The 27743-nt window shown below is 44.9% G+C and overlaps 2 protein-coding genes across 3 annotated transcripts; one reads left to right on the top strand and one right to left on the bottom strand.

The window, feature by feature from the left end:
* Window positions 1-7399: 7399 nt before the first annotated feature.
* Window positions 7400-18577, bottom strand: MRPS11 (mitochondrial ribosomal protein S11). Its single transcript, XM_023187120.2, has 6 exons — window positions 18206-18577; window positions 17961-18077; window positions 12913-13011; window positions 10407-10536; window positions 8603-8668; window positions 7400-7792 (listed from the first exon to the last, which is right to left on the bottom strand). Exons 1-6 carry the CDS (start codon window positions 18268-18270, stop codon window positions 7685-7687), a joined length of 585 nt encoding a protein of 194 aa, XP_023042888.1. The 5' UTR covers window positions 18271-18577; the 3' UTR covers window positions 7400-7684.
* On the top strand, window positions 18471-26283 carry MRPL46 (mitochondrial ribosomal protein L46). 2 transcript variants are annotated; one of them, XM_023187119.2, is made up of 4 exons: window positions 18471-18834; window positions 20180-20366; window positions 21081-21251; window positions 25896-26283. In XM_023187119.2, the coding sequence occupies exons 1-4, from the start codon at window positions 18499-18501 to the stop codon at window positions 26144-26146; spliced, it is 945 nt and encodes a 314-aa protein (XP_023042887.1). In that variant the 5' UTR covers window positions 18471-18498; the 3' UTR covers window positions 26147-26283. The 2 variants fall into 2 exon arrangements, with proteins under 2 accessions (XP_023042887.1, XP_023042886.1); XM_023187118.2 differs by having other exon boundaries at window positions 21078-21251; window positions 25896-26281.
* Window positions 26284-27743: the final 1460 nt, after the last annotated feature.

Genomic DNA, 27743 nt, shown 5'->3' with positions numbered 1-27743 from the left:
AGCTGAGGCTCAGAGAGATGCAGCCATTTCTCCAAGGTCACACAGTAGACCTGAGATTCAAACCCTGGTCTTTGTGACTCCAAAGCCTAAGCTCTTCTCAGCCCAGCAGGCTACAAGGAATGAGCAACTGAGTAGGGCGGCAGGTGGGGGCCATGGGCAGGGAGCAGGCCTGGCCTAGAGTCCAGGGGATAACTAATTGGATTTCCAGGGGCATAGAATCTGGTTTGTGTAGCATCCCTGAGGCTCTCCCTCAGAGCAGCTTAGTGAGTCAGGATCCAGGCTTTCTTTCCAGCCATGAAGGAGCTGTAGGCTCCTTAGATGCTGGAGCTGCGTCCCACTCAACCCCCTCATGGTCCTGAGGGAGAAACTGAGGTCTGGTGTTGGGGAGGGAGTGTGGCCTGACAGCCTGCATGCTGAGTCTGTTCTCAAGCTGGGTCTAGACAACAGGTGTCCTCCCAGCCAGGGCCCCCTGTGACACCACGCTGCCCCTCAGTTGACATTTCTTTTTAGTTCAAGGGGATTACGCAAATCCTAGGCGGTTAAGCTGCCACAGGGCACTATGGAAACAGATCGCCCTGCGCTCTCTGCCTCCTCCTCCCAGCCAAGCAATAATGACACTGAGGCTGACTTTTCTGGCAAGACTTGTTATGCTAATTTGGGAGCATGTGCATAGTTCGATTTGAACCTGGGTGGGCAGTGGGGAGAAGCCAGATTAATTACGAGAACAAATTTGAGAGCCAAATCAGATGTCTTTCCCCCAAATACTGGACCAACAATGGAGATGGGGAGTGTTACAGGGTCCATGTGTGTCCAAATATATACTAAAAAAAGTATGTGCACATTTCAGCAGATAGTTTATGTAATGCCTGACTGCAGCATCTGTACATTTTTTGAAAAACAGTTCTTTATTTTTATTTTAATTGGTTCATTAATTAATCTGAATAACATCAATATGGCAGCTACTTCTAAAGATGAAGAAGGTAAAGAGTTGAGTCTGCTTTCCACCTGCTACTCTGTCACCCAGTTTCCCTCCTTGGAGCTGAGCACACTGCCAGTTTGGGGTATGTCTTTCCAGATACTCAATGCATACACAAACATGTATGTACACATCTTTTCTCCTTTTCTACAAAAATTAGCAACTATACTATGCACAATGTTCTGCCCCCACTCGTTTTTCACTTAGCAAGCATCTTGGCGTGTTTCAGGGCTAACATTCCATTATACGGATGTACCGTATTGTAATTTAGCCCCCTATCGATGGACATTTAGGTTCCAATCTTTTACAGTACCTTCAAAAATATCTTTGCCTACTTGGTACACATGGGAAAGAATATCCATAGCTTTGTGGTCCCATACTCACTGGCCACATGTGGCTATTTCAAAGTAAATTAATTCAAATTAAATAGAATTTAAAACGCAGTTCCTGGTCACATTTTAAGAGCCATGTGGGACTAGTGGCTACCATTCTGGCAGGGAAGATATAGGGCATTTCTGTTGTGCAAGCAGTTCTAGTGGACAGTGATGCTGTCTCTATGTGGTACATTCCTAGAAGGGAATTATGAAGCCACAGGTCTTTGAATCTTGTGTTGACAGATATTGCCAAATTTCCCTCTGAAGAGGCTCTAGGTATTTATTTACCTTCCCCCAGTAAGAGCTGAGAGAGAGCACACGCTCTTTTGTTTCCGAACAATTGGTGTAGAATGTTGGAAAGAACACGAAACGTTCCCTGTGTACTGATTCCAAGGACATTTTGTTTCCATTGTCGGTGCTCACGTTGCTCACATCAGACACTGCTGTTCCCAATTTACAATGGGCATGCCTGTCCCTGGGTCCCACACTGCTATCTCCCTCAGAGGGGAGATAGCCATCTGGCTGAGGTCTGCTTCTCCATAGCTCTAAGCCTCTTCTCGTCTCCTCTGCATACTCCGACTCTTGATTCATCATGGTGCAGGGCAAACTGCTGATCCCATTTATTCTCCATCACCACGAGACAGCCTTTACCAGAAAAGCACCCTTGGCCCAACCTCTGTTTCTTCACCTCCCACTGTCTCTGACCCTCCTCCCTTTGGTGAATCATGACCTCCACATGGCTAAACCTAAGGGGCACCTCATCTGGTAGAGTTCCTATCAGACTTCTGGACAGCAACCTGCACTCCGACTAAGCCCTTTGTCCTGCCTCCTTCACAGTCTCTCCTACTTGCATTTATGATCTTGGCCATCTTCTTTTCCTTACTCTACAGTTTTCCTGGGTTGTCTCATCCCGCTATGGCATTGATTGGCATCTCTACATTTGGGGAATGATGCTAAGGCATTTAGCTTCTATGTCCTTGATTACTAGTAAGATTAAATATCATTTCACAGTTTTTGAGCTTTTGAAATTCTTCTGTTATAAAGTCAGGGTGGAAGCAGAGTAGATAATGGGTATTAGACAGATTCGAATCCAGTTTCTGGCTCCTGTGGGGCTCTGGCCCCCAGAGGCTCTTCTCATTCTCCACGCTCTGGGCATCTGTGTCCACGGCTGCTGCACTTTCATCGCCCCTCCCTTCCCACCATGGTCCCTACACCTTCAGTCTACTGAGGAAACACAGCGTCTCATCACCTTCATTTCCCCAGCACTGTGCACTCCCTCCCTACCTCCCACCCAGTGGACAGGGATAGGTGTCAGCATGCTCCCACCTCCTCAGCCCCTCCAGGGATATTGTTCCACCACCCCCATTTGACAGCCCTGCTCTTTTGAAGTGCGTACGATCTATTACTTCCGCCTTCCTGAACTCCTGGTCTGCTTCCTACACTATGGGCCACTCCACTTTGTTTAGGGACTTTGAACCTCATAGACTTCTCTATCCTTTTCCCTGACATGCTCTTCCAGGCTTCAGCATCAAGGTAAGTTTCTTTGTCCACATAATTACTTGACTTAAACCTCAGTGACTTATAGTTTGACTATTTTAGACACCCATGTGCCTCACTTCCTCTCCTGTGAATGAGCTCTCTCTTGAATCTCTAACTCTGAAGTTCCTGTTGACCGCAGCTGTCTATACACCCACCTCCCTTTGTCCATCCCATCTGTGGAGCCTGCTCTTTATCCTTGGTGTGACTGCAAGTTTTTTTTTTTTTTTTGAGACCCAGTTTCACTCTTGTTGCCCAGGCTGGAGTGCAATGGCACGATCTCAACTTACTGCAACTTCTGCCTTCTCGGTTCAAGCGATTCTCCTGCCTCAGCCTCCCGAGTAGCTGGGATTACAGGCACCCACCACCATGGCCGGCTAATTTTTTGTATTTTTAGCAGAGATGGGTTTTCTCCATGTTGGTCAGATTGGTCTCGAACTCTTGACCTCAGGTGATCCACCTGCCTCGGCCTCCCAAAGTGTTGGGATCACAGACGTGAGCCACTGTGCCTGGCCTGACTGCAAGTTTTAATGACCCCTTCCTTTCCCTGTAATCCTCTGGTAAGCTATTCTCTCCATCCAGTCTCCCTATCCAGTTCAAACTGCGTGACCCACCATGCCAACTCAGCGGGAACCGGGAACCTGATGACCTCTCACCCCTCAGCCTTGCCATGTGTTCTGAGCTCCTGAGGATGCTCATTCACCTATGGTTCCTCTTGCACGCCTTCTCCTCCACAAAGACTTCCCTTCCGGCCCTGAAGCTGAGGGGATGGGTCTTTCACTCCAACGCCAATACCATTTGTGCCTCTTTTATGGAACTCCATTCTAACTCAGCCACAGACCTGTCCTGCCTCCTCAGAGTGTGAGCTCCAGACTATGGACAGCTCCAGCTCCGTTCTCCCAGTGCCCGGCCTCCATGTTTGTGGCTAGCGCATGTTGGCTTAATTTGGTGATTGGATAATTTCTGCTTTGGCAAGAGATAGCTTCATCACCTTGGGCTGATAGTACTCAGATTTAAAAAGCAATGTGTCTTTCCAGAATGGGAGAAAATGAGTAGAGAAAAAGAGTAAAGCCCAGCAGTAAGGTATATATGCATTTTTTTTTTTTTTTAAAGAGACATGTCAGAGCCAGGTTGCAGGCAAATACAGTTGGGAAATGCTTTCTCCCAAGGTGCCAGTGAAATTCTGCTAGCATTCAGGGACTCTAGTGGTAAACAGGCTTATTTTGGCAGTGACCGTACATCTCGTTGTCAGGTGATAGCCTTGGCAGAAAGATGTGAAAACATCACGTCTATGCTGAAAGGAAAGAAATTGCATTTTTTTTTTTGCTGGTGTAGGAGGATAGGCTTTCCTTATGTAGCCAGTCCTGTGCAGCCAGCTTTAGAATCAAAACTGCAGATGCACCCATAGCAATAATCTGAGGCTGTGCTGCCAGAAGACAACAAAGTGTGTCACACAAGCTGATGCCAACACCCTGCTTGTACAAATACTTGGGACCCACATGCTGGGCTTTGCATCTTTCCACCTGTGGGAAGTGCAAGCACACTTTCCACCTGTTTCCTCAGGAAGGTGAGACCTGCTGCTGAGAGGGGCCGCGGCAGCAGGGACAGGGCAGTCCGGCATTTTAGGTAAATAATCACCGCCTAGATTGGTCAGCGTTCGGTGAAGGTGCCTTTGTCTCTCACAGGGGTGGGAGGGTCAGTCTTTTAGAGGCCAAGACAAATGATTAAGAGACAGTACAGTTTAAGACAGCATCAGCTTTATTGGCCACTCAGAGCCTGGAAACGACACTGTGCACCGAGAGCTCACAATAAAGGAACGTGCATTTTCCAGTGCACAGTCAACAAGGTGGCCTCCCTTGTTGCTCCCGGGGTTGCACCAGACATCCATTTCCGGGCCCAAGACCATTGATCCTTCAGGGTCCTCTGTCCTGTCTGTGCATGTAGGCTCTGCTGGGCAGGATCTTCCTTTCCAAAGCCCTCTTGTGAGTAAAATAACATTTTTGAAACAATGGTGTGTGGATCAGGTGCGGTGGCTCACGCCTGTTATCCCAGCACTTTGGGAGACCGAGGTGGGAGGACTGCTTGAGACCAGGAGTTCAAGACCAGCCTGGGCGACATGGCAAGACACTTGTCTCTACAAAAAATACAAAAATCATCCGGGTGTGGTAGCATGTGCCTGTAGTCCCAGATACTCAGGAGGCTGAAGCTGGAGGATCGCTTGAGCCCAGAAGTTTGAGACTGCAGTGAGCCATGGTTGTACCACTGCAATCCAGCCTGGGTGACAGAGCGAGACTCAAAAACCAATACCAAAATAAAAACCTATGGTGTATGAAGGACTTTTAGGAGCCACAGAAGCCTCCTGTGCTTGCTATCCTCCAGGTGCCCCTCCAGATCACTCTGCAGCCTGGGAGGATGAGCCTCCAAGTACCACAACACTGAGTTCCCTTCCTTTTGGGATCAGCCAAGGGGGACCCCAGCAAGGGACTATAGGGTGGGAACAGTTAGGCATTTCTTCTCTCTCCCTCAGGCCACGGTTTTGGCAGAGCTGTACTCTGCTGCTGTGGCAGCTCCTGCCAGGTTCTAGGAACCGTTCTTCCCCTGCCTCTTCTAGCCTAGGGTGGCAGCTGCTTTGTACTCCACCTTATTTCCTTAACCTTGCCCACGCCTCTGCAAAGAGCTTTCATTGAGCTTTTCTCTTAAATCTTGTGAGCTGTTTCCTGCTCAGGCCCTGACTGATGAACGGTCTGATTGCTATGGGCCCTCTGTCCACCAAACCATATCAAATCACAAAGTGTAATTTTTATTTTTTAATTTGAGATGGAGTCTTGCTCTGTCACCAGGCTGGAGTGCAGTGGCGCAGTCTTGGCTCACTGCAACCTCCGCTTTCTGAGTTTAAGCGATTCTCCTGCCTCAGCCTCCCAAGTAACTGAGATTACAGGCACCATGCCCAGCTAATTTTTGTAGTTTTAGTAGAGATGGGATTTCACCATGTTGGCCAGGCTGGTCTTGAACTCTTGACCTCGTGATCCACCCGCCTCGGCCTCCCAAAGTGCTGGGATTACAGGCGTGAGCCACCGCGCCCGGCACAAAGTGCAATTTTCAAACGCACCATGTTTTTATGCATTGTGTTTATACGTAGTTTTGTGGTCAAATGGTCTAATTCCTTCTGACAGTGGCTTTGATCCAAGAAGCCTCCAGTTGGGCTTCTTTGGTCACTCGTCACAAGATGACCTTCATAGGTCCTGCTAAAGATTAAAGAGAAGGCAGTAGGGAGGCATTTTTCCTTCTAAATTCAGGTCTTGGTTCATGATCTTCCTTTCTTTGCCCTAACACAGCCTCTTGCCTATTTAAGGGGCATCTGTGTCTTTTCCTATACTGAGTTCAGGCAGATCACAGTGCTTAGCTGGCTGGACACAGAAGTAAAACCCCACAGTGCCTTCCCCTTTTGGTCAGCAGGCCCTTCCTGCACTCATCTGGGAGGAACAGTGCTTTTGCGTACTTGACCACTCCTTCTCAGCTTCTGGTGATACTCTTACCTTTGGTCTTTTCTGCCTGTGGAAGAGGGGCCTCTCTGGTCATGTCTCTAGAGCCCCCACCTTTGGCTTCTGTGCCGTATCCAGGAACCCTAGAGCCCCAGCAGAGGAGCAGTCAGTCCTGCCTGGGGGTCTTGAGTTGCACCCCACTGCCAGCACTACTCAGGTTCCTTATCAACTTGCTTTCTGCACTTCTAGATTTGGGCTCTACTCAAGCCCATCCTGCCATCCACCCTATTTTCTAGAGAATCATTAGGTTTTTTTTTTTTTTTTGAGACAGAGTCTCGCTGTCACCTGGGCTTGAGTGCAGTGGCACGATGTCAGCTCACTGCAGCCTCCCCCTACTGGGTTCAAGCGATTTTCATGCCTCAGCCTCCAGAGTAGCTGGGATTACAGGCACACGCCACCATGCCTGGTTAATTTTTGTATTTTTGGTAGAGATGGGGTTTCACTATGTTGCCCAGGCTGGTCTCAAACTGGACTCAAGTGATTCACCCGCCTTGGCCTCCCAAAGTGCTGGGGTTACAGGTGTAAGCCACCGCTCCTGGCCAAGAATCATGTTTTACACAACTCTACCCTCCCCGCTTTTAGGGCACTCTCTCGTTAGTGCTGGGACTGCTGAAGCCCATGGAGTGTAAACGATGACTGCCACTTTAGTGTGGGGAGTCTGACTGTCCACTTGTAGAAAATCCTGTGTTTAGGGCTAACTTTAAACATGCCCATAATGGTGAAATCTGTCAGAATCCAGAGGTAGGTGGCAAAAAGCTCTCAATCTGGGCTAAATTACAAGTCATTAATAAGAAAAGTTACTAGGATTAGCTCTGGAAATCTTGGGTAAGGGGCTAGAAAAGAAATACCTGAAACCAAAGGTGTCTGGTAAATAGCAACTCACATTTACATTTTAACCCTTTCATCCAAGGTCTCACCTCAAATCACACTTTTTCAGGAGGAAGTAACTCAAACAAAAATCTCAAAATTACGACAGATGGTACAGATATTTATTTTCTCTGAGCAGAGGTTGGGCCTAGGCCACGGCTGCCCCTGTAGCTCCCTTCTTGTAAGAGATGCAAAGCTTACTTCTGGGCACACCCATCTCCAGCTGGAGATGCAAGCAAAGGACACTGTGTAAGGAGGCAAAGCTCTCCCTTACTGTTTGAAGGATCTCTAACAAGCATATTCTGGAGAGAGCTCTGACAGGGAGCATTTTACAAGGTCCCACTGGAGCTGAGGCTTGAGGTCAGGTCCAAGTGCAGGCTTGCTTCCCATCACAGCCTCCGAGCCTTCCTGGGGCGGCAGCCGTTGTGCGGGATTGGGGTGTTGTCTGTGATTGAGATCACTTCCAGGCCCCCCATGGTCAGTCCGTGGATGGCAGACTGGAAGGAGCAGAAAGAAAAGTAGAATGGCATGGTCCCAGAAATGATGATCCAGTGTTTCTAGGCAGGGTTCGGAGAGGGACAGGGTCGGGTAGAGAAGGGAAGGGAGGGGTGAGATGCCTACTGGCTTTGATACCTATAATCCTAATCCTATTTTACTCTCACAAACGTCTCCACCCAAACCCTTTAGCCAGGTTTTCACTGTCCCCCTCTCAAATCATACTCACCACTTTCCACGTTGTGCTTTACAGTCTGAACAAAGACTTCCTGTAGATCTTGGCACACCTTGGGTATCATACTTCTGTAGCTTACTTAGGCAGTTTTCTCTGCCTGCAATGTCCCCCACAACCCGCTGTGCCTCCACCTCCCTAATACCTCATTATTCCTGCAAAGTCAGAGAGATGTCACCTCTTTGAGGAAGCTAAAGATTATCTGTGCTAATGATCATCAGGAAAGATTATCCTTGCTAGGTATGGGATCCCCTGATGGGCTCCCAGCACTCTGGCACATGCTTCACCACTGCACTCACCAGTCTGTCCTGAGAGATTTGTGACAGTTCCCCCAGGAACCACCTTCAAATTCCCAGTGCGTGGCACATAGCAGGCACTCAGTGAGTGTCTGATGAATTATACTAAGTGATCTAGGCTTGCTCTGAGGGGCTTAGTTGATTATAGAAACAACAGACGGGAACTTCAAGCAAACATGGAAATCCACTAAAGGGTGTTTTCTAATCTCTCTGTACTCTGCTCTCAAGCCCCAGATTCTCACTTACTAGGAGGCACACACACTACGGAAATCACTGTAGCTTACCAAGCGTCCTGGCCCCAGGCCTTTCACCACAACTCGGATATGGGTCACACCCTTTTGTGTAGCTTTCTGGAGAGAAGCAATGAGTGGTTAGTGCCCCGGAGAGAGAACTACTGCATCCAAATCTCTTGTTACTGCCTCCTAGAGCAAGGCGGGTATGAGCTCAGGGAAAGGGCACCCAGAAAAGTAAACAGGGAGGCAAAGGGCAGATGGCTATAGTGGAGGACAAGCGCCAGCAGAGAACACAGAATTTGGCAGGTTGCAGAATTCACGTGACTGTGATCTGTTTAGCCTAGGACAGCACTGCCACCTAATGGAGATTTCTAAATATTGCTCAGGTTTTTCTCAGGTGGGCACATGCAGAATTTCAGACCATGAGGCACCACCCTAGGCTTCAAGGCTGAACCTAAATACCCACTTCAAAAGTATTGTTTAAAATCTCTAAGTAGTTAGAGTTGAAATTTTCTTTCTTGATAATAAGGGCAGTTCATTACAAAAATGGGAAAATACACAGAACTCACTCATGACCCACCATGCAGAAGCCACTGTGAACACTGACGTACTTCTTTTCATAGTATATGATCCGTCCATGGTTGGGCATTTACAGCATTTTGATTTCTGATGATAGTACATGCAATCAATATTTTGGGGTGCCTTGCCTTGTTTGAAGGTCGAGGTTTTCCTTCAGGAAATACATCTGGTTTGGCAGTCTGAACATTTGTAAGGCCTGTGCTATGGTAGAAATTGTGCAGGCTTTGGTCCCAGACCAATTTGGGTTCCGATGAGTGAACTGAATTGGTGCATGGCTCTGGGCAAGTCACACACTCTGAATCTCAAATGGCTTATGAAAATGTGGATAATTCTGAGGGTCTTTGAAGATTCAAGATAATAAATGTAAAGTGTCTGGCACATGTAGATGCTCAATAACTATACCAATAGCAGCACCTTGCCAATTTGCTTCTAAAAAAGGTCTACAACAACAGTTCATACTGGAACTGGTATTGTATGAGTCCTCACGATACTATATCCTCTCCAAATAGACTATCGTATCTCCCCCAACCCCAAACCATGGGTCTTTATTTTTATTTTTTTTCTTGAGATGGAGTCTCGCTCTGTCACCAGGCTGGAGTACAGTGGCGTGATCTCGACTCACTGCAACCTCCGCTTCCCGGGTTCAAGTCATTCTCAGCCTCCTGAGTACCTGCGACTATAGGCGCGCACCACCATATCCAGCTAATTTTTCTATTTTTAGTAGAGACGGGGTTTCACCATGTTGGCCAGGATGGTCTCGATCTCTTCGCCTGCCTTGGCCTCCCAAAGTGCTGGGATTACAACTGTGAGCCACCGCGCCCGGCCTATTTTTAATTTTTTTTGGAGATAGGGTCTCTCTGTTGCCCAGGCTTTAGTGCAGTGGTGAGATCATAGCTCACTGCAGCCTCAAGCTCTTGGACTCAAGCCATCCAGCCTCAGCCTCCCAAGTAGCTGGAACTACAGGCAGGTGCCACCCCACCTGGCTAATGGTTTTTAAATTGAGGGGTCTTTGGTTCTCAAGCCTTTGGTATCTTGGCTCTTACATCCTAGAATGAACAAACAGGGGCTTCACCTCTAATGAAGCTGAGAGAAAGAAAAAAGAGGAGTCTTTCACATAAACCTTTTCAAACCAGTGCCCCAATGTCAGGGCATCTAAGCTGCCATGACAAACCCTTGCTTCTGAATGGGTAGTATAATGAGGATTCTCCACTCAGTGATGAGCTATGCAGAAAGCAAACACACACTACAGAGGGAAGCCGAAGGAACACATACTTACCGCCGCTGCGGCTATGCCTGCTGTCTGTGCTGCGATGCCTGTGCCCTTCTTGGCATTCTTAAATCCCTCTGTGCCACAGGAAGCACGGGCAAGGGGCTCATTACTGGCAGAGACTACCTGGATCTGTGTGCTGAGAAAAGCAGAAGAAACACACAGGATACAACTCTTCTTTAGGGAAATAAGAGAGAGCTAATCTATGCCCCTAGAAGCCTGGGTGAGAAAGAAAAAGGAATTCAGTTGCTTCTACTTTGAGCTTATCAGATGAACATGTTTTGAACTCCTACAAGAAGTATCAGGAAAGGTCAGAATTCTCCCCTAAACCTGACTGAAAACTGGTAAGTCACATAATCTAAAGGGTGCTCCATAATCTGAGAGTAGTTATAAGTATCACCCGAAAATGACTTTATTGGGGAAAGTTTTAAATATACACAAAAGAGAATAACATATGAAATGTGATGGACCCATCAACCAGCTTCAACAATTGTCAACTCATATCCAATTCAGTTTCATTTATAAACCTTGTTCCCACCCCACTCCCCTCACCAATGGATTATTTTGAAGCAAATCCCAGACCTATCATTTTGTCTGTAAATATTTCAGTGTATAGCTCTAAAAGGACTCTTAAAAAAATATTAGCAACATTACCATATTGGATGCTTTTTTTTTTTTTTTTTTTTTTTTGAGACGGAGTTTTGCTCTTGTTGCTCAGGCTGGAGTGCAATGGCATGATCTTGGCTCACAGCAACCTCTGCCTCCCGGGTTCAAGCGATTCTTCTGCCTCAGCCTCCAGAGTAGCTGGGATTACAGGCATGTGCCACCACACCCGGCTAATTTTGTATTTTTAGTAGAGACAGGGTTTCTCCATGTTGGTCAGACTGGTCTTGAACTCCCGACCTTAGGTGATCTCCCCGCCTTGGCCTCCCAAAGTGCTGGGATGACAGGCGTGAGCCACTGTGCCCAGCCTCATATTGGATACTTTTGATGCTTATGACACTGTATTTCATGATCAAAAATTATTTTAAACAAGTAAAACTTTTCTTTTTCTATTTTTTTTGTGAGACAGGGTCTCACTCTGTCGCCCAGGCTGGAAGTGCAGTGGCATGATCACAGGTCACTGCAGCCTCCAATTCCTGGGCTCAAGCCATCCTCCCACCTCAGCCTCCTGAGTAGCTGGGACTACAGGTGCACGTCAGCACGCCCAGCTAATTTTTGTATTTTTGTAGAGACTGGGTCTCACTATGTTCCCCAGGCTGGTCTTAAATTCCTGGCCTCAAGTGATCCTCCCAAAGTGCTGGGATTATAGGTGTGAGCCACTGCATCCACCCATACCTTTTTCCTAATCGTCTCTAATAAGGTAACTTATTAATACAATTAAGACTATGCCTTAAGAAATCCTCAGATATGCTTTCGATTTCCCCTTTAGTCATCATCATCCTATTTCTGGTCTGGAGAGCTCTGAGAGCTCACAGAAGGAGGCAGGAGAAGTGACTAAAGGGGAGGCCCGCTGGAGTCAGCCCTGAGCTTGGGTCATCCGCTTGTTATCCTGGCTATGGCTCTGCCATTCCCCCTACCAGAGTTTCTAGAGTTTTCCATACTGAATAGATGCATAATTGCTTGTCTCTGTGGCAGCCTAAACAGTGCTGTACAGAGTAGACCATAGACACTTAAATGCAGAGTTAGCCTATGTCCCTTATTAGCCTGAAAGGGGGAAAAAAAGGAAATCCAATTGCTGTCACTTTACGTTTATCTGACAAATGCTGAAATGAATCCTAGAGCATTTCATCTGTGCCACACACTTTAGCCCATGACTCTAGTCTCTTGTGCTGGTCTCTTAAATTGCTGGGTGGGTTGGCTGTGACCAAATACTGATCTCATTTCCAAGTGGGGGCCAACCTGCAAAGTTGTCACTAATACCAGAAATGCTTCTGTTGCCAGCATATGTTTAGGAATTCCCTTGGCACTGCCCCCGTCTGTAAGCCACACAAGAACACTAGTCTTGTCACTTTAAACTCACCATCCACATTTAGCTCTACAAGGCGGAGGCCAGTGCACAGTGGCCCACAGTAAGGACAATATCTATTTACACGTTTAGATTCTGGTTAGTGTATTAATAAATCATATTAATATCTTGAATCATATTTCTTTTAATTTATATATCATCCATTCCCTATCAGCAACACTTAATAAACACCTTCATGGTGGGACCATATGCCCCTAATACACTTCTTCCAACTATTGAGCAAAACTATTCTCAAGGAAAGCAAAGAAATCTTGTAACTAGGAAATGCCCACCCTATTTCACATTTTGACGAAACTTGAATAAGCTTTGTAAAGACAGCAGGTGGTTCCTCAAATGAGGAGGAAGATGCTGCTCTATACTGGTGCCATCATGCAGCACTGAGCACCCTCACTTCTACCCCAGGGTATTCAGGGCCAAGCTTGACTTTCCCTTTGAAGCAGAAAGAATCTCATGCTAGACCTGCCCAGTGTTTCCCTTCCCACTTACTTGTTGTAGGATGCTTTAATGTGTGCGATTGGGATCTCCTCAAATTTCTTTCCCGCCCACCTCAGAGAGCTCTCCTCTCCTGGAATGGGAGGGTAAATGCTGCAATTAGAAGAAAGACTTTATTTAAAATTGTCTCAACTTTTTAAAAGTCAAAGAAATACAACACATGGTTAAAAAACAACAGCTCTCTGCCCCCTGCTGCTTCTGAAGTGGCTGCCCCCACCATTCCTTTTCAGTCCTTCTGGTGCCACCACTGCATCTGTGACTGCTGTGCTTATGAGGCTGTTTCTTGACCTGTTGACTTCAGACACATCTAGGGACTTTCTGCTATGAGAAGAGATTTTAATTCATACTCCCCATCTTCCTTGTCCCTGCTAGTATACCCATATCGTTATTTTCAGATCTTTTGTAGGTTCCTCTTCTCACAATTTAAAAAATACAGTCAAACCTGTTTCTTGTTTCATCAACCATAGACAATATCTGGACTCTACTTTATAAAAAATGAGACAAAAATAATACTCATATCATTACCATTAAAAAAAATCCAGAATCCCCTGGGATAAAGGACAGCAAACTTTTTCTGTAAAGGGCCAGATAGTACATATATTAGGCTTTGCGGGCCAACAGGTCTCTTTCCCAATTACTGAACTCTTCCACTATATCCCAAAAACAGGTATAGACAACAGTAAATTAATAGGCTGTGTTCCAATAAAACTTTACTTAGAAAAACAGGCAACTGGCCAGATTTGCCCAGTGAACCAGTTTGCCAACCTCTACCCTAGACCAGTGGTTTTCAATGCAGGCTGAACATCAGTCAGCTGTGAAGCATACAGATGTTTAAGCTTCACCCTGGACTTCTGATTGGGGCCTGGAAATCAACGTTTCAAATGTCCCAATAGAATCAGATGTGAACACATTGTCTTGCGTTCAAGATCTTCCACTGTCTTAGTCCAAGCTGCTTTCTGGCTATTTCTAGCTAAAGTACTCTTTATTTTCAGATGGCAAAAATTAGGTACCAATAGGGAAATAGGGTTAGTAAGAGAAGCCAAGTCTTGGACCTAGGAGATCTGTCTCAGTCTAGAGCTTTCCTCACCAAGCTGTGACTTTTTTTTTTTTTTTTGAGACGGAGTCTCGCTTTGTCGCCCAGGCTGGAGTGCAGTGGCTGGATCTCAGCTCACTGCAAGCTCCGCCTCCCGGGTTTACGCCATTCTCCTGCCTCAGCCTCCCGAAGCTGTGATTTTTAAAATTTGAACACACACAACCATCCTTCAGCAATGGAACTGGAAATAAACTTGCTGTTCCACTAGGCCTACACACATAAATCAGATTCATGTTTGTACCCACCACAGCCACTTGAAATACAATAGATTCCATTTTAGAAATTATATTATAATCTGAGGGTTACTCTCACCCCAGCCCTACCTGCTTTTCTAGAGGTATTTTAAAAGGCAAAACAAAAACACACTGGTATTCAAAGGTTACAAGTATATTCTTTCCTGTGGGTTTGACCTTATAAGTGATTAGAACTGCCTGGCAATCGTACAGCACATCCCCAGTTCAATTATCCTTCCATTCTCCTAGATGACTCTTTTATACCTTCTTTTGTCTCCTCTAACCTCCAACTCCCTGCTTCCTCATTGCTGAGTGGATGACCTCCATGGGTGAATAGAAGCAATCAGACTTTCTTCCAGCTCCCGCTACCGAACATCTGTGCCCACAGCCTTTGTGCTCTCTCCTGTTACAGTGCTCCACTTGTGTATTAGCCCCTGAAGGACACTGTTCCCACAATGTCCCCACTCCAGTATCACTTGTTTTTTCCCCTGTATACTGCACTACTCCCAATGGCAAAACATATTGTTATGTTCCAAACTGAAAAAATAACAAAACAACCCTCCAAAACCTCTTGAACCCACCTCCTGGGAGCTACTGTCCATTTCTCTATTCCCTTAGAGCAGAGCCCTCTTAAGGAACTTTAAGATACTGACTATACTTGCGGTTTCTTCCTGTCCTCTGCCTCTATTCTCCCTGAACCCATTTCAATCAGATATGAGCCCCTACCATTCCACCAAAAATGCTTTAATCCGACTAACTCCACATTGCTAAATACAATACACAATTCTGTTATTGATCTAGCAACCTATCACATCAGCAGCATTTGACACAGTGATCTCCCCACTTTGAGCCAAATTAAAAAACAAATGATCTCTCCTGGTTTTCCTATTATCTCTCTGGAAGTTCCTTGTCTCTTCTGATGGTTCTTCCTAGTCTCCCAAATCTCTAAATGTGAGAGTGCTCCAGGGTTCAATCCTTGAACCTCTTCTCTTCATCTACATTTACGCTATTAATGTTATTTTGTCATCTCATGGTTTAAATATCTCTATGATGTCTCCCAACTGTATATCTCTAGCTAAAATCTGTCCCTTGAACTCCATTTCTTTTCTTTTTTTGAGATGGAGTCTCGCCGAGGTTGGAGTGCAGTGGCACGATCTTGGCTCATTGCAACCTCCGCCTCCCAGGTTCAAGCGATTCTCCTGCCTCAGTGTCCTGGGTAGTTGGGATTACAGACTCGTGCCACCACACCTGGCTAATTTTTGTATTTTTAGGAGAGACGGGGTTTCACCATGTTGGTCAGGCTGGTCTCAAACTCCTGACCTGGTGCTCTGCTTGCTTCAGTCTCCCAAAGTGCTGGGATTACAGGTGTGAGCCACCACACCCGGCCCTTGAGCTCCATTTCTAATGGTCTACATTGTATCTCCACTTGAATGTTTATTAAGCATCTCAACAACCCCCATCCAAACTCCTGCAGTCTTCCCCATCTTAATGACAACTCCATCTTTCCAGTTGTTTAGCCAAAAAAATTTTGGGGTCTTCCTTCGCTCCTCTCTTTTTCTCACACTGTATATTAACAAATCCTGCTTGTTCTACCTTCAAGATATGTCAGACCATTTATAATACCTCCATGGCAATAACCATGGTTCAAGCCACCATCATTTCTTGTCTGGATTATTTCAGTAGTCTTCTAACTGCTTAGAGGACTTTTCCCAGCTTCCATTCTTGCTCTCCTATGGTTTAATATCAACACAGCAGCCAAAGGGCTTACAAGATCTTGTCAGCAAGATCATGTCAACCCTTTATTCAGCAATTTCCATCGGCCTCCCATCTCATTCAGAGTAAAAGCTGAAGTCCTCACAGTGGCCGACAAGGTCCTACAGAATGTGGCTATGCAGGCCTGCTGGACCCCCATCTCCCCTTTCCAACCATTATACTCCTACATTTTACTTGTTTTCTATTTACTGTCTTCTACCCACTGGAATTTAAGTTTTATGAGGGCAGGGCTTTTTGTCTGTTTGGTGAGGGATATATCCTCAATACTCTGAACAGTGCCTGGCATTGTTTAAGAAATGACTACAACAGGCCGGGCGCGGTGGCTCAAGCCTGTAATCCCAGCACTTTGGGAGGCCGAGACGGGCGGATCACGAGGTCAGGAGATCGAGACCATCCTGGCTAACACGGTGAAACCCCGTCTCTACTAAAAAAATACAAAAAACTAGCCAGGCGAGGTGGCGGCGCCTGTAGTCCCAGCTAATGGGGAGGCTGAGGCAGGAGAATGGCGTGAACCCGGGAGGCGGAGCTTGCAGTGAGCTGAGATCCGGCCACTGCACTCCAGCCCTAGCCACAGAGCAAGACTCTGTCTCAAAAAAAAAAAAAAAAAAAAAAAAAGAAATGACAACAACAGTTTCTTGGTTTAGATCCTTTCAGCAGCTCCTCACTGCCTTCAGTGGAGACAATGTAAAAGCTCCAGTGTGACAGACAAGACCCTTGACGTTCTGATTCCTTCTTGTCTTGTTGGCCTCATCTGCCATCACATACACACCTGAACACACCATGATTTTCATACCACATGCCTTTACACAGATGGTTACCTTTGTCTCCAGTGACCCACTTCAACTTGTCCAGATGAACTCCCATTCGCTTCTGAGCTCCCATGTTCTTTTCTCCATGGTCTTGCCTGATTTCCTCAGGAATAAGACACTTATTCTGTTTTTTTTTGGTTTTTTCCTTTGAGACAGAGTCTCAATCTGTCACCCAGGCTGGAGTACAGTGGCGTGTACTTGACTCACTGCAACCTCCGCTCCCTGGGTTCATGCGATTCTCCTGCCTCAGCCTCCTGAGTGGCTGGGATTACAGGTACCAGCCATCACGCCTGGCTAGTTTTTGTATTTTTAGTGGAGATGGGGTTTTGCCATGTTGGCCAGGCTAATCTCGATCTCCCGACCTCAAGTGATTCGCCCACCTCGGTCTCCTTAAGTGCTGGGATTAAAGGCATGAGCTACTGCACTCGGCCAGGAGTTAGGCACTTACGTTTTCATACTTCCAAAGAATGCTTACCTCTGTTACACTATTGAGCAAATTATGGTGAAAATGTTTGCATGTATGTCTTCCCTCAAAGACTATGAACTACCTGTGGGGAGGAATGACCTTTTTTATCTGTATTCACGGCACCTAGCATGGTGTCTCACTCACAGTAGATTCTTGGTAAATGTTTGTTAAATGGATGTGAAGTTAAGTGGATGTGTACAGAGCACACAGAGGTGGTGGCACTGGTGGGAAGCAAGATGCCAGTTCCTAGGGCTGAGCACAAAGCACACCCTGGACCATCTGTGAGATGTGCAGGAGCATCTGTTCCATCGCCAGCGCCCTCCACCTCCCCATTTTGTGTTGGAGGCAGGGAAGGTTGTTAGTCTGAAAAGATCTCCATCTCAGAAGGAAAGAACGCTGATAAATGTTATGGACATCTCACATTCACTCATTGATTTAACGAATGTTCACTGAACGTTTACTCTGTACCACGGCTCATCTGATTCTCACCACCTCTCTCAGCATTATCCGCATTTTTAGATGAGAAGGCTGAGGCTCAGATTTATTTGCAGAAGGTCCCACGGATAGCAAGTGACAGAGCTGAAAATTCACTGGTTCTGACTCTGGAGGGTGTCGGGCAAGAGGCAGTGGTTGCGGGTCTCCAGAGGGCTGGTCCAAGTGGGGCTCACCTGAACCTGGTGTGGCTGGGAGCCGCCGCCTTCTCTTCAACTTTCTGCTTGGCCACAGCGTCTTGGAGCTGCCGGGCGTCTGTGTGGATTGTCCGGGCTGGCGTCCTGGCCACGACCCTGCCGGGAAGAAAAGCTCTGTGAGGACCACGACCTAACGGTCACTGGGGCCCGGGTGGCTCAAGGGACACGAGTAGGAGCATAGCCCTGGAGGTGGCGGTGGGCTCGAGAGGGCAGTCATTTGTTACCCGGTTGTCTGGGGCCAAGTCCAGGACCGCAAGAACCACGACCCCACGTTTCTTACAGCCTGCATGACTTGAATTGACCCCAGTCAGCTTCCGTTGGCAGCGTCCGTCATAGCTGTGCCGGCGCCGGTACCATGAGTGTCGGGGAGGAGACAGAAGGGAAAGTCATCATACTCTTCATCAGGTCCACTGAATGTTTTTATTTCCATTTAAATGCTCAATAAGACTTTCATTGTGGTTCACTAGGGGATTCTTTCCCTTTTTTAATGTTCTGAGATGTGGGCTCACCCCTCCATATGCGAATGGTTCGTTCTAGCAGTTCCGGGACTGAACTCTCCCCTAGTTTGCCGCTCCCGCGGCTGAGGGCTCCCTGGGAGCTGCGGTGCATTGTGGGAAATCGAAAGATGGCGGCGCCCGTAAGGCGGACGCTGTTAGGGGTGGCGGGGAGCTGGCGGCGGTTCGAGAGGCTCTGGGCCGGTAGTCTAAACTTTCGCAGGCTGGCTCTTGCAGCCGCATCCTCAAGCAACGGATCCCCATGGCGCCTGTTGGGCGCGTTGTGCCTGCAGCGGCCACCTCTAGTCTCCAAGCCGTTGACCCCATTGCAGGAAGAGATGGCGTCTCTACTGCAGCAGGTGGGACTGAGATGCAGGGTTCAGAGTGACGTTTATTCTGCGTGACTTTGAGCGAGTAATTTCACCTCTCTGAACTTAAGTATACGGTACTTATCCGCAGAATAGTACCTACCTTACTGACTTGGTTTGATACATAGATGTTCAACAAAAAGTGGTTTCTTTTCATTGGTCGTCTTTATTGTCACCTTAGGCAACTCTTTGGAGAGTTACTTCTTGTTCATGCAACACAGTAGGGATCCTGTGGTGAAAAAGAATCGGTCCCTGTCACTAGGAGTTTACAAGTCTGGAGGGAGAAAGTGTTTATGATGTGATGAATGTTAAGAAAGAAATACAAGAGGCGGTGGGCACATCTGTAAGATGCCTATGATAAGCCGGCTCTGTTTTACCTCATGGGGTTATCTGTGTGAGGGGCAAGTGAGGAAGCATGGGCAAAAACAGTATAGTGGCTGTGAGGGTGTGAAGTCGCTACAGAAAGTGATTGAAGGGTGAGATGTTTTTGTCTTGGTCTATTGAGAACGATAAACTTCTCTTCTGTGCTTTTTGCTTGATTTATTCATTTATTTGCTCGCTTGACAAATATTACTCACCCTACAGATATTCAGTGTGCCCATACTATGCATCATAGAGTATGCTAAGTGATAGAGATGCTGTAATGAGTAAGGCAGAAGTAGCTCTGGTTCTCAGAGTACTTCTGTCTAGTTGGGTGAGAGGATCAGTCAGTAAGCAAATAATCATACAACGAAATGCAGACCCTGATAAGTGTTGTTAAGGAAAATACAGGGCACTACAAGAGTGTTTAACAAATACATCACATTTTGATTTTATGGTGAGTGTCAAGGAATGTTTCAGGCTTTCTGAATACAGGTTTTTCTCTATATGAGAAATATCTCTCTGAGACAGTCCTATTTAAATTGAAGTCAGAAGGATGAGTAGGACTCTCCCAGAAGAAAGAATGTGAGGAAAAACATTCTAGGAAGAAGGAACAGCCTCTTGAAGGTCCCTGAACAGGAAAGTCCTTGGTGAGTGAGATTCTGATCAAAGACTGACATGACTGGATTGTGGTAAGTGAGCAGGCATTGCCCAACCTAGCTGTCTGTTTTTGTAGCAGTCTTGACCCCCAGTGATATTCTAACATTTTTGGCAAATGTAACTCAAGCCCAAAGTTCAGAGGACCTTTTTTCCCTCTGTTTCCTTTCTGCTTGGTGTTTTGATTGTATATCTGGTTATGTTGGGTGATAAACTTCTCAGCCTGCCAAGTGTGGCATATCTCTATTTTATTCTTCCTGTTTTTTTCCTTTTAGTTTTGCCAGATTAAGATAGTTTTTTGCCCTTTTAATTTTCCCAGATTGAGATAGAGAGAAGCGTGTATTCAGACCATGAGCTTCGTGCTCTTGATGAAAACCAGCGATTGGCAAAGAAGAAAGCCGACCTTTATGATGAACAAGATGAACAGGATATATTGCTGGTGCAAGATTTGGAAGACATGTGGGAGCAGACATTTCTACAGTTCAAACTTGGAGCTCGCATAACAGGTTGTGATCCTTTTAAGCCAGCAAGAAGGAAGGGAAAAGGGGTATTTGGGTTCCCAAATAAAAGACAGTTGCTTGGCCCCTGCTTTGTGTTTTAAGTAACAAATAATTTCATATTCTTTTCTCTGTTGCTCATATCTACCATAATATGACTTTAAAAGTCTGTCTTGTTTTCGAGTGAGAGGTAAGGGTATTGGAATAGACTTTTCTCTCAGTTAAACTTTGTGAATGTTATCTGTGTTTAATTCCAAGTTTGAGACTGAGAATGGGGCAATTGAAGCCTTTTTCCACTAATTCCTGTGTTTTATGTGAAATCCCTCTTAAAGCGGGAGACTGAGTTCCGTTTTCCTTGTTTCACAGGTGAAGACTGAAGAACAGAGAGAGTAGGGGCTAGTTAAGTCAGTAATAGTATAAAAACCAATGAAGTAGTTGTGTTTGAATTAGTATGATCACTGTTTCTTTTTTGAAGACTCAAAATATGGTTTGCTATTCAAAGAAGTTTACCTATTGATTTCTTACCTTTTAGTTTCCTCAGGATTGTGAGACTCTTCCCTGGAAGAGGTCAGAGCTAGAGAGATGGGTCAGAGGTGTAATTTGGTTCTAAGCTCTTTGAGGGCAAGGATTGTGGATCTTAAAGGAAGATTGTAAAACTCCAGGCTTCTTGGTTCTGGCAGATCACAGTCTTCTTACCTCCTCTGACCCCCTTTGCTGTAGAAGCTGATGAAAAGAATGACCGAACATCCCTGAACCGGAAGCTAGACAGGAACCTTGTCCTGTTAGTCAGAGAGAAGCTTGGAGACCAGGATGTTTGGATACTGCCCCAGGCAGAGTGGCAGCCTGGGGAGACCCTTCGAGGAACAGCTGAACGAACCCTGGCAACACTCTCAGGTGGGTTTTCTGCCTTCCTCTAAATTCCGCAAAATTCACTTCAGACTCAGCCGGAGGATTTACAGGCTGACTGGGGAATTGGATTCAGGGTGGGGGTGGGAAGGTTAATGGAAATTTTGAAGTTTATAAAAATTTCAGGCAGAAAAACCCAGGTAAGGATTTTTTTTTTTTTTTTTTTTGAAGACCAGGTGAGAATCCTTTGTTCCACTGAGATTTTAAAATTTAGTACATTCAAAATTGATATTTCTACCATTTTCTCAGCCTGCTTGTCTTATCTTTGCAGCGCTGCTTATTGGCATCACTGCTTGTCTATTCACTCAATTTGAAACCTCAGAATTATCCTTGACCTCATTCCTACATCCATAAGTCCTTGAGTCCCTCGTGATCTGTTCTAAATAGTCCTCTCTTTGTTCTAACAGCTTTAGCTGTGACCTTCCTCACTTCTCACTAGACTAGGGTTTCCCATCTTTGGCATTATTGGTGTTTGGGGTCGGATAAGTTTGGGGAGCTATTCTTTGCGTTACAGGATGTTTAGCAGTATCTCTGGCCTCTACATACTAGATGCCAGTAGCACTACCTCATCCCCCGACCCCACCCCCAGTGCAACAACCAAAAATATCTCTAGACATGGCCAGATATTACCCGGGAGTAAATTACAGTGGTTGAGAAGCACTATACTGAGCGATTGAATTAGATGCCAAGTAAGTTTAACCTTGGTTTTGTGGAGTGCCCTTCAATTCTGCCAAAATGAGCTTTCTGAAACACAAATCCCTTGTCACTTCTCTGCATAGAATTCTTAAAAGGTTTCCCATAAAAATTCTAAGTGTCAAGCATGGCCTGCAAATCTTATTTGCCTTGATCCCAGTCTCATCAGTCTTCTGTCTTGCTGTTCATTAATGTAAAATTCAAGTTCAAACTTAACAAACCTTTTGCATTCCTTGAATAATATGGTTTTTCATGTGTCTCTGCTTTGGGGCCTGCTGGTCCCTTATGAAATACTTTACTCCTTCCTGGCCTGACTGCTCAGTTTTTAAAACAGCTTATAAATTATATGTTACGTGGTGAAACCTTTCCTGAGCCTTGAGGAAGACAGAGCTACTCCTCTCTAAGCTCCCATAGCACTGGTGTGTGTCCTTATTCCATTTATGCAACAGACATATAGGGTCTCAGTGATGAACAGGACACTACCCTGCTCCCTAGAGCTTGTGTTCTAGTGGAGAATACATTCTTTCACTTATGCCATTGCACTGTAATTGTTTACAAACACATTTTTCTCCCTAGTCAGAATTTTGACTTCCTTGAACATATGGGCAGTATCTGTTCCTTGCTCTGATTGTAGCTTTCAGCAAAGTACCTGGCACATAGGCATTTGTTGAATGTTGACTAAATGGCTTTTGTGGTGCAGAGCCACTTTACCTGCCCTCCCATCAGCATAAGTACCTGCTAACGAAATGTCAGCAGCCAGTGTGTGTTCCCTTGACTCCCAAGGGGCCTGTGTGGCCTGCAGGAGAGACATCAAGACAGAATGGAATATGGTAGGAGGAGAGGTTGCTGCTTTCTCAGTCTCCTCAGCCATCACATAGGAGTCAGCAGCTGAGTTTCTTGCAAGGATCATTGTGTTCAGGTGCTCAGCCTCTCTTACGGTGGAACATTCACAACTGATCCTTGCTCAGCGCCCCCTTCTGTTTGCAATGTGGAAAGGGGTTCCACCTGAGCACTATGCTTTCCTTTAAACATTGCCATTGTAATAAAAAAAAGTAAAAGAAATATATCAAATATATTAAAAGACGTATTTATGTTTAATAGATGCATATAAAATAGTGTATTGACTTATTACACGTTTACTAATCTGACAATATAAAATGGCAAAGAAAAGCTCAAGCACTTTAAGAGCATATACTGTATATTGAAAAAGTGAAAGTGCACTCCTTTCCTCCCCACTGGCTCCAGTATTTCTGGGAGATGGAATTTCTAGAGGTAGAATTAATGGTTCAAAGGTGTGCACACTTCAGTTTTTGGTAAGTGCAGCCCAGTTGCCCTCCAGAATGTATATAACAATTGATGTTTTCCAGGAGTGGTGTCTGAGAGTGCCTCTTTGTGTAAACCTCACCAACGTATGAAATAGTTGCTTTTAAAATTTTGCTCATCTAGTGAGTCAAAATGTTCTCTTTAAGATTAGCATTTTCCCGTTTGCTAGTGAGATTCACTATCTTTTCATATGTTTATTGGTTGTTGAACTGCCTATTTATATCATTTGCTCATCTTTGTGATAAGCTGATTTTTTCTTTTTAGTTTGTTTATATTTTTAATCCATCTCTTCCAGATTATAGAAAAGTAACATACATTTATGGAATTAAGTTTAGAAAATTCAGGGAAGTGTAAAGAAATATGCCAGTACAATTCCACCACTCACAGATACCCACTGCTAACATTTTTTATTTTATGTGAGCTCACACTATCTATACATTTTTCGTCTAATGCTATTAGTGTTTTTTTTTACTTTTTAATATGAGAAAAGCAATTCACGTATGTGGTAAAAAAATTACCAGTGTCTAGTAAATGTAGTGTAAGATGTAATTTTCGTTTTTCAGAGGCAACCTCTACTAATAGTGTTTTTCTGTATCTCTTCAGAAATTCTCTGTGCATATACAAATGCATAAATGTTTTGTTTTCTTTCTTTCCATATAACGGGAGCATGTATGTACACTGTTATGTGCCTTCCTTTTTTCTTATATACGCTTTTAAACATCTTTTCAGATCAGCCTATTAAGACCTATCTGAAGCTTTTTTAACACCAGCATACTGTTTTATAATATGTATGTACTGCAGTTTGTTTAGCCAGTCTATTTTTACAAACAAAGCTGCAGTGAATATCCTTGTACACTCATCTTTGCTCATATGGGCAAATTAGTATATCTGGTAGGATAAAAGTCTAGAAGTGGAGTTGCTAGGTCAAAGGACATGTGCAATTAAATTGACACCTCTTGCCAATTAATAGCAGTTATACTAATTTATAACCCCTCCAAAATATGTGTGAAAGTACAGGTTTTTTCCTTATCCTTCACAAGCAGTGTACAGCTCAGTTTTTGAACTTTCTACTAATAATGATATATGCTGTTGTTTATTTCTTTAAATTATTAATAAGATTCAACACCTTTTAATGTATTTATGGGCCAGTGATATTTATTTTCATGTAAGCTTACTATTCATGTGCTTGGTTCATTTTTCTTTTTAATTTGTTGTTTTTTTTTCCTCATTGGTTTTTTTTTTCTTTTAGAGATGGAATCTTGCTGTGTTGCCCAGGCTGGCCTTAAGCTCCTACCTCAGCTTTTTGAGTATCTGCATTGATTTTTAAGTGCTTCTTATACCTTAAGATATTCCTTTGTTGAATGTGTTGAAAATATTTTTCCTAGTTTGTCATTTTGTCTTTGACTTTTTTTGTGCTTCGTTTTTCCTTGCAGAAAGATTTAATTTTTATGTAGACAAATATAAATCTTTTGTTTTTTGGGCTTAAAAATTTTGTTTCTTTCTTAGAAAGGCCTTGCCCTCTCAAGTAATATGTTAAGGTTTAAGAAAGCATCCTACGTTTTCTTTTAATGCTCATATGTTTTTATTGTAGTTAGAAAATACGCCCAGCACTTTGGGAGGCCGAGGCAGGCGGATCACTTGAGGCCACAAGTTCAAGACCAGCCTGACCAACATGGCAAAACCCCGTCCGTACTAAAAATATACACAAAAAAATTAGCTGAGCGTGGTGGCACATGCCTGTAATCCCAGCTACTCAGGAGGCTAAGGCATGAGAATCCTTTGAACCCAGGAAGCAGAGGTTGTAATGAGCCAAGATTGCACCACTGCACTCCAGCCTGGGTGACAAAGCGAGACTCTGTCTTGGAAAAAAAAAAAATACAGAAAAGATTGGAAAATATTAAATGTCCATGAAACAAACATCCAGAATGAACAAATTTTTTATGAAAAGTGAAAATGTCTATTGTTAAATCTTTGATCTATATGGTATCAATTTTAATGTGAGGACTGAGCATGGGATCCAGCTTGGTTTTTCCTGTCTGGCTAGTCAGTTCTTCAGATGCCATTTAGTAATTAGTCCATCATTTTCCCATCCTTTGAAATGCTGGGGTTATTAACCCTTAGTTAGAGATTACAGATATTTTCTACTCATCTGTTTTTGTCTTTAACTTTGTTTATGACTTTTTTCACCTGGTAGGAGTTAAAACTGGGGTCCTTTTTAATGCTTTCCATGTGACACCCTTTTTAAAGGTGGATGAACTTTGTTTTACAGACCAAATGTCCTGGTCCTTCACCAACAGATAGTGGCTGGGCTGAACGTAGAAACTAGGTGCTCTGACTCCCAGGTGTGATTGTAACTGCACTGCTGACTTTCAGTCTAAACACAGTAGCTTGGCACATGGGAATGAACCCAGTGAATCTGGGCTCCATGGGCCAGGAAGCATTTGGATTGAGAGGGGAGGAGGCTCTTTTCAGGAATGGCTCTAGCCCTATTCCTAGGGATTGATTTTACCTCAGGGCCAGATCTTGCAGAGACCCCCTATAATTTTGGGAGCCAGAGTAAACAGATGTCTGTATCCTTACCTTCCAATTGTGATTTTTCTTTTCCTCCCTCCTCAGAAAACAACATGGAAGCCAAGTTCCTAGGAAATGCACCCTGTGGGCACTACAAATTCAAGTTCCCCCAGGCAGTGCAGACAGAGAGTAACCTCGGGGCCAAGGTGTTCTTCTTCAAAGCACTGCTATTAACTGGAGACTTTTCCCAGGCCGGGAATAAGGGCCATCATGTGTGGGTCACTAAGGACGAGCTGGGTGACTATTTGAAACCAAAATACCTGGCCCAAGTTAGGAGGTTTCTTTCGGACCTCTGATGGGCTGAGCTGCCTGTGGACGGTGCTCAGACAAGTCTGAGATTAGAGCCTCAAGAACGTTGTGTGATTGCCTCACATTTGCAGGTAATATCAAGCAGCAAACTAAATTCTGAGAAATAAATGAGTCTATTACTGTGTTTGTCTCAGCTGATTTGCCCTTTGATGGTCCAGTGAAGAGAGCTATGTCTTAGGGTGTCTTTCCATTTTTTTCCCCAAGGTGATGATTGAATACTGGATTATATTACAGTGCCTCACTGACTTACTGGGCCCAGGAAGAAAGAACAGAAGGAAATGAATTGACTTCCCCAAAGCCTTGAGTTCTGTGAAAGCTTCTCTAAGCCCTTGTGAAAACACTAGTTCTATGTAGTTTCTTAGCCATTTCCAGTTTGTTTTTCCTTCCCTCTGTGCTTGATATGAAGGTGTTTTAATCTAGCCTGGGAAATAATCCTTCCTTCTTTCCCTCCTTTCCTAAAAACAATTTATTTTAAAAAGAATGTAGTCATGTCTTACCTTTTTGGAAACAGTCATGTAAAATGTGCAAGGTTGGTTTATCTCCGTTCTACAGACAGAGGAATCACGGCCAGGCTGTGACTTAGCCCAGAGTCATACTGCATGTGCCTGTTGGTGCTAGAGGAGAACGCTGACCCCATGCCCCTCGCCTCTTTGGGGCTCTTGGCTCTTCAGTGTGTTGCTTGGGTCCTCACTGGTCCCCAGTGCCTGGCACATACAAGGCACTCAGTAAACATTTGTTAAGTGAGTGGAGGAGCATGGGGACCTCAGGCATACCTTTGTCTGCCCAGAATAGTGGTTTTAGTCTGCAGTCCTGGATTCCCATGAGATGCTTCCTGGTTTCCTTTCAGATGGCCTGGGTTAAACAGGCTGTGAGCATGTGAAATGGGATTTCTCTGCATCAGCTGCAGCCTTATGTTCTTGCCCAGGATCAGGGAAGTTGCTTTCTGTGATCAAAATTGAGGAGCCTAGTTCTGATATTCCTCTGCTAATCTTTTTCCTCCTGCATGTGTTCTGTCCCCCACGACTGAGGGGAGATGTGCCCTGGCATAGGCACTGGTGGTGAGCTGCAGTGGCACCTTTGGAGTGAAGCCTGGGTGCAGCCATAGGGCCGGGATGCACTTTCTGGGTTTTGGAGTGACGTGTGTGTGAAATGTATTGCATATTCTTAGGGCCACGGGCACCTCTGACCTAGAAGGGAAGGAATCACCAGAGTGAAGTGGTGACTATTTTCATGACCACGCATGTCTGTAACAACATTGTTTTTTTCGGTGGGAAGTAGCATATATGCAATTGGGAAATGGTGTCAGAATGACCCACAATTATGTTAGATTTTCTGCCGAACATTAATATTTTTAAATGATCAGGGACAAAATTGAATAGCTTGAGAAAAAAGCTGAAAATTTTCTAGAAGCACCTTCCTTTATTGCAAGTAGGGACTGGTTTAGTAGCTTCTAGAAGCACTGCTAGCCTTTCCATGACGTTCGGCTCCCAGGGGAAACTGTGAGTGGAATAGAAGAATCTGTGAAGACACCTCACCCACCTTGTTTTAAAAAATTGATGAAGAAGGCCCTGTCCTGGATCACAG

Source organism: Piliocolobus tephrosceles, chromosome 6 (genome assembly GCF_002776525.5).
Source record: "Piliocolobus tephrosceles isolate RC106 chromosome 6, ASM277652v3, whole genome shotgun sequence".
Classification (NCBI taxonomy): Eukaryota; Metazoa; Chordata; class Mammalia; order Primates; family Cercopithecidae; genus Piliocolobus; species Piliocolobus tephrosceles.
This window is presented reverse-complemented; position numbering and strand designations above follow the sequence as displayed.

Bases quoted from the DNA above. Each gene is read 5' to 3' on its own strand.
- MRPS11 (XM_023187120.2), bottom strand. From the start codon at position 18,270: ATGCAGGCTGTAAGAAACGTGGGGTCGTGGTTCTTGCGGTCCTGGACT. The intron at 13,012-17,960 runs GTGAGCCCCACT...TTCTAATTGCAG, and splicing joins CCCAGCCACACCAGGTTCAG to CATTTACCCTCCCATTCCAG. The intron at 10,537-12,912 runs GTAAGTGGGAAG...TGCTTTTCTCAG, and splicing joins ATTAAAGCATCCTACAACAA to CACACAGATCCAGGTAGTCT.
- MRPL46 (XM_023187118.2), top strand. From the start codon at position 18,499: ATGCGAATGGTTCGTTCTAGCAGTTCCGGGACTGAACTCTCCCCTAGT. The intron at 18,835-20,179 runs GTGGGACTGAGA...TAATTTTCCCAG, and splicing joins TGGCGTCTCTACTGCAGCAG to ATTGAGATAGAGAGAAGCGT. The intron at 21,252-25,895 runs GTGGGTTTTCTG...CTCCCTCCTCAG, and splicing joins AACCCTGGCAACACTCTCAG to AAAACAACATGGAAGCCAAG.